The sequence below is a fragment of the Equus quagga genome, chromosome 11 (genome assembly GCF_021613505.1).
Source record: "Equus quagga isolate Etosha38 chromosome 11, UCLA_HA_Equagga_1.0, whole genome shotgun sequence".
NCBI lineage: Eukaryota > Metazoa > Chordata > Mammalia > Perissodactyla > Equidae > Equus > Equus quagga.
In genome coordinates this window covers 5406466-5412873 of record NC_060277.1, presented here as the reverse complement: position 1 = coordinate 5412873, position 6408 = coordinate 5406466, and the positions used below count along the sequence as shown (strand labels likewise).

General features: G+C 40.2%; 1 protein-coding gene across 5 annotated transcripts in view; it reads right to left on the bottom strand.

Annotated features, from left to right (window-relative positions):
* STX7 (syntaxin 7) overlaps positions 1-6408 on the bottom strand; it is a 47788-nt gene that overhangs the window by 4840 nt on the left and 36540 nt on the right. For all 5 annotated transcript variants that reach the window (XM_046675318.1, XM_046675319.1, XM_046675317.1 and 2 more), the window contains 3 exons: positions 5702-5754; positions 5068-5164; positions 3517-3589 (listed from right to left, as the gene is read on the bottom strand). In XM_046675318.1, the coding sequence (XP_046531274.1) occupies positions 3517-3589; positions 5068-5164; positions 5702-5754 (223 nt within the window). The remainder of the gene's footprint in view (positions 1-3516; positions 3590-5067; positions 5165-5701; positions 5755-6408) is intronic.

Sequence of the window (6408 nt, the reverse complement as noted above, 5' to 3'; positions counted from 1 at the left end):
CTCTCCTCATCCAACCCTCCTTGTTGCAGACATCTACAGATCTCATGGTCTTCTCTCCTCATCCAACCCTCCTTGTTGCAGACATCTATAGATCTCATGGTCTTCTCTTCTCATCCCTTGAATATTTTACCCGACTTGCTGACATTCTCCTCCACATTTCTATTAAAAATATTGGCGACTTCAATCTCTAACTGCTGACCCGCTAATTCCTTGGCCTCTCAATCCCTTGAACACACAGTTTTCAAAGACTTTGCCTGGTACCCTTTCTCAGCCACCTGTCTCCGTGATGACACCCCCCACCTGTCACGACCAGTAACTGCAGCTTCTCCATAATCTCAATTTCAGTCTCACTACCTGTTATCCTTACAGTTCACTCCTTCTAAAACCCAACTTCATTGATCTCCACTTCTTCATTGTCCCTCAAATACTTCATGTTCTCTCTTCCCTCCTTACCTGGCTTACATCCCAAGGCAATCATGCATCGTCACTTTCTTGCATTCACCCTCAGCTCCCCTGTCCCCTCTACTTCAGTCATATTTACATGACAAAGCCCTAACCAGTACCCATGCAGCTGAACATGGATGCAACAAAGAATCTCCTAGGCTGACTTACTTCACTTTAAATTCATGACTGCCAAGCAAGCCTACCTCATTTTCCCACCTCCTGGAAGACCACGTCATTCTTTCTCCTTTCTCTTCACACTTCTCATGACTTCTCACACAGAGTCATTCTCAGCCAGTGACCTTGACTTCCAGGTCACTGAGACAACAGGAACAATCAGAAGACATCTCTACATCCTCCCTCGACCTTATCCACCAACTGCATGCAACAGCACCGGTGCTCTGCCTTCTCTCCTGCTGTCCGGGAGAAACAGTCCACACTCCCAGCAAGAACCCACCTCTCCATCCGTGCACTTTCTCCCATTCCTTGTCTCTTAACACAAGGACCTCCACCCAGCAATTTTTCTCTTTCTCACTCATCAGCAATATTTCTTTCCCTCATGAATCATTCCTAACCATCAATACCTACTATCTTAAAAATGAACCAAAAAACCCCTTTTGTTTATTCCACATCTACTGGCAGCTGTGCCCTCATGCTCTGGTCCACTTTCCAGCTTGACTCCTTCAAAGAGCTGTGAGCACTTGCTGCCTCCAGTCGCTCTCCTCTCATTCTCTCTTCCTCATGCTTTCACCTACACTATTTCACCAACACAGCTCTTGTCCCAGATCACCTACATCCTACACACTATTAAAGTCAGCAGTCAACTCGTGGTCCTCAGCTTACTTAACCTACAGCAGCATTTCCAACAGCTGACCAGCCAGTGCTCTTGAAGCACTTTCTCCACCTCATTCCAGAACAACACACTGACTTGGTTTTCCTCTACATCACTGACTATTCTTTCTCAGTCTTTTTTGTTGGTTCCTCTTAAACCTTCTGGGCTCTAAATCAGGAGTCAACAAACTTTTTCTAGAAAGGGCCAAATAATAAATATTTTAAGATTTGTGCTTCATATAATTTCTGCCATAAATACTCAACTATGCCTCCGTCGTATGAAAGTTGCCATAGGCACAAACAAATGGATGTAGTTTGCTGACCACACTCTAAATATTTATAGGACGCAGGGTGAAGTCCTGAGAGCCCTTCTCTTCTCTACCTACACCTGTTTCCGATGTGATCTCACCTAATCCCACAGCTTTAAATCCCCCCTCTGTGCAGATGATCCCCAGATTTATACCCCTAGCCCAGACTTCTCCCCTGAACTCCATGCTCACCTTACCAATGCCTATTAAACCTTCATTTGGGTGTCAACTGGCCCCTCAGACTTAAGATATCCAGGAGTTATTGACTTACATCTAGCCAGACCTGCCCCAGTTAGAAATTTCCCCATCTCAGAAAACGGCAACACCACAACTTTTGTGGGCCAGGCCAAAACCTTAGAGTCATCCTTGAATTAACTTTCTCACCCCATATGCAGCTGGGCAGTAGATTTTTTTGCCTCTACACTAAAAAAAAAATCCAGAATTCCACCACTTGTCATCCACTTCACTGCTGCCATCCTGATCCAAGGTAACACAAGTGCTCACCTGGATTCCTGCAATAACCTTTGAAGTGCTTTCTCTGCCTTTGGTCTTGCCCTCCAGAGTCTGTTCTCAACCTAGCAGCCAAAGTGAGCCTTTGAACACCTAAGTGAGACTATAACATGCTTTGCTCAAATCCTCCTGTGGCTTCCCATCTATTAATAATGATAAAAGTCCTTGTAATGGCTCAGGATGCTACATGATGCCGTCCCCTGTGACCTCTGACACTGTCTCCATCTTCCTCTTGCCCGCATCACTCCCCAGCGATGCCAGGCATGCTTCCGCCTGGAGGTCCTGGTGCCTGCCCTTCCTCTCCTGGAACACTTTCTCCTACTTGTTCCCTAACTTCCATGAAGTCTTCACTAAAATGTCACCTATCAGGAAGGCCTCACTTGCCTGCCCTACACAAAGCAGCAACATTCTCCACCACCAGCAGTCCCATCCCCCGCCCTGGCCTCATCTTCCCCATCACTTATCACCATTTACTTACTTTTCTCTCTCTCTTTTTTTTAAATTGTCTCTCTCCTCCCATTAGATGATAAGAGCCACAAAGGCAGAGTCTTTTATCTGTTGTTTAATTTCAGCTGAATCTCCAATGTTTAGATTTGTGCTCAGATATAGCAGGCACTCAATAAATATTTATTGGATGAACGAATGGTTTTTGAAATTTTACCCTGTGGCCTAGTGGGGCTACAGAGCAGGGTAAGAATGGACAAATAATAGTTATATTAAACTATAAGTCCAAGTATTTCAACTGAACCAAATACAGGAAATATAGTAAATGTATCTTTAGACATAAGCACAGGTATCTTCATATTTCAAAATTACAAACATGATCAGGATCCTGATTAACATTGACAATTATACCTTAAACGAATTACTATTACATTTAAAACTTAAAGGGAGTCTCAGTCACTGACTTTTTCAAAGAATTTTTCTAAAGGAATTTTTATCATCTAAGTAATGCTACTAAATTAATCTACCAAAAAGCTATTAGAATGAATGAGCAGAAAAATGGCTACCTATTCCTTCTAATCTAAAAGACAAGACAACATGCACAATTACAAATAGCACACGTTTCCCCAAAAAGTCCCTGGTGTGATGAGAATTAAACCGGGACAAGACTGAAATCAGAGGTCCCAGAAACAGCCAGAACGATGCTGCACGATGCCCTCCATGATCTCAGCGGCAGGAGGCCCTGACTAAATCTGTGGCTCCTGAAATAAATGAGGGGGTCCTTTCAATTATTAGGAGCCAAAAATGAGATGTGCTTCAGCTAACGCCAAGGATGATGCTTTGCGTGTTGTAGAGACTGTGCTCCCAATTCCCGGGGGACCGAAAGAGAGCAGGGGAGCAGCCTCTCCTGCTGGAGAAGATGCCACAGGTCAACGGCGTCTAGCTCACTCCCACCTCACGAAATCTAATCAGCAGGGCTTACCTATCATATCTCCTTGCTCATGAATCATCATTCCCAAATCTTTAAATATTTCATTAATATCCATAATATCAGCCTAAGAGAAAAAGGTACATTTTATTATAATCAGAAATTCAGTCCCCAATCCACAAAAGGGGAAATTTAAAAAAACCCAAACCACCACCCCATACACAGGCAAACAAGCATCCAGACTTCATACACAAATGTTGGAAATACTAGGAAACTATTTAACTATAAACAATCCCAACTAAAGAGACCTTGAATAACAGTAACTTGTTCTCTAAGATAAGTTTGTGACATTAAAAGTATCAGGAGAGGCAGGATGGAAATGAAGGCTCTATCCTAGAGAGGGGCCCTGGGTCACTGAGTTTTGTCATGCAATCAGATTAGTTTTGTTAGCACAAGCAGTATTTCCTCACAAGAGTATAAAATATTCTTTTTTTTTGGAGGAAGATTAGCCCTGAGCTAACTGCTGCCAATCCTCCTCTTTTTGCTAAGGAAGACTGGCCCTGAGCTAACATCCATACCCTTCTTCCTCTACTTTATATATGGGATGCCTACCACAGCATGGCTTTTTGCCAAGCAGTGTCATGTCCAAACCTGGGATCCGAACCAGTGAACCCCGGGCCAGCGAGAAGCAGAACGTGCGAACTTAACCGCTGCACCACTGGGCCTGCCCCTAAAATATTCTTGTTATGATATATTTCTAGTAAAAATTTATACATCAACTTGACAGCTTAAAAGAATAAAATATTAGGTGTAAATTTAAAGTCCCACATTAATAAATTTGAATATGCAATGGAATAGTGACGGATAAAGAAGTTATAAATTTACTTTTCTTCAATATATGATAACTATTATTTTGTCTGATTAAAGAGTAAAATTTAAATATTTTATTCAGAAGGGGTGGGGCAATTTACATATTCATCCTGTGCCTTAGTTTCCCCATCTGCAATGATCACGACATAGTTAACCACTTCACGGAGGTTTTATGAGAACTAAAGGAGACAACTGACATAAAGAATTCACCACATAGTCCTTGGCACACGGAAGTCCTCGATACACTGTAGCTGTTGTCAGCTATTATCAGCCCACCTTCTAGGGAACAGGTGGGTTCCGTAAGAACTAAGGCTTACTAAACCCTTCAGATTGCTTTGATGTCATAAAAATACTAGAGAGCAAAAAAATACTTTTAAAGCCCTCGTAAAAAGTCTTATTCACACAGGTGTGATGTGTATCATGTGCCAGGGGAGCCATCCAGACTTGCTGATCAGACAGTTATCTCCAGACTCCTATTTTCTCAATGCTAAGGGGACCTGAGAACAAAAAAATGTTGGGAGTGTAGGGAAGTATGTTCTCTCTTCGTAGCACAAATTCTAAAGAGACTGTTTTTTTTAAGAAAGGGAATAATTCTAATTTATCTAAGAAATGCCACCAAATTGATGTATTTATTTCGTTTTCTTTCTCGATCCCTCTCCGAGTATTATCTAAGCATCTTGAGGACAAACTCACTAAGATCAGAGCAGGGGCCCAACTCTACAATGTCAAGCTTACTTCAAGCTGCCGAATGGAAGACTCTCTCTCGTGAATGAGGCGGAGGTCATCTTCCGTAATTTCTTCATCCTGCACCTGCACTTGAGGTTGAGTTTGGCTAATAAAAAGAACATGAAAAAAAGACTGTTATTAAAACAATGGGACTTTCTTCCTATTTAAGAAGTACTTACTAAATAGAATATTTTTTCTTCAAAGTCAGAGAACTGTTCACTTAAATTCCCAGAATATAACAGAAATACTAATCAAATTTCATTCATGTTTCATTTCACTGATATTATTTTTTAGAGTTATTATTTAATTACTGGAAGCTCTATTTGGCAGCTAGGTATTTCTTCTCAGTTGACTTAAATCTCACACAGCCAATAATCTATATTAAATAACACTTAAGTCAATAATATTTACCTGAATAAATAATCATCAAGTATTATTGCAATACTGGAATATTTCTATATACTTATATACAATAAATAATTATTTTGAAAAATTTTCAAGTTTATTGTTTTCTGTTTATAAATAACTTAGGAGAGTCATGACATAACAGACTGAAAGCTTTAATTCTGTCTCAGGGACCACAATGTACAAAACGTATTTGAAAAACTCTCTTCTGATCTGTATAATGTTTCATACTTCTTACCTTTCCCAGGACACAAGATTCTTTTCTTTTGAGCTCTCCTCAGGAAAACCACCCTGAATAATTTAGTAAGAGAACAGACTGAGAAGGGGCAAAGAAAAACACACAGCACTCACATTTTCCCTCATTATAATCTAACCTGATTAATGTATGCACGGCAGTGTTCTGTGTAGAGAAACAGAGAAAAGTTCTTGTTGCAATATTTTAGGCCAACTACTTCAAATAATAATAACATTATATCCTAAGCTGACCAGGAAGCAATTCATTAACTATACTCAAGGGCCAAATAATAAATATTATTTGATTAAAACATAATAGAGTCTTGGAACGTCTACACTAAGGAACAACTTGTAATAGTTTCCAAGGGAATTTAAAATTAGGTTAAGTCAAAATTCACTCTAACTTATCCTTTCGTTGATTTTCTCCAGGTGTACATTGATATGATATATTCACAATGTTCATTTCATCACTGTCACATAACCAGGAGTAAAGTGCTCTCTAAACTAGCAGACGCAAAGTAACAGCCTCAAGTTCAAGCAAATGTGGGAATACCATTAAAGATTTGACCCTCGATCTCTTCAGACAAAACATTTCTCTATTTTTATATAATCTGTAATCCTTTGTTCCAGGACATGGACAAAACAATCACAGTAATACGTAACTATTACCCTTAAAAACTGAGAACTTGAAAATAAATATTCAAATACTGA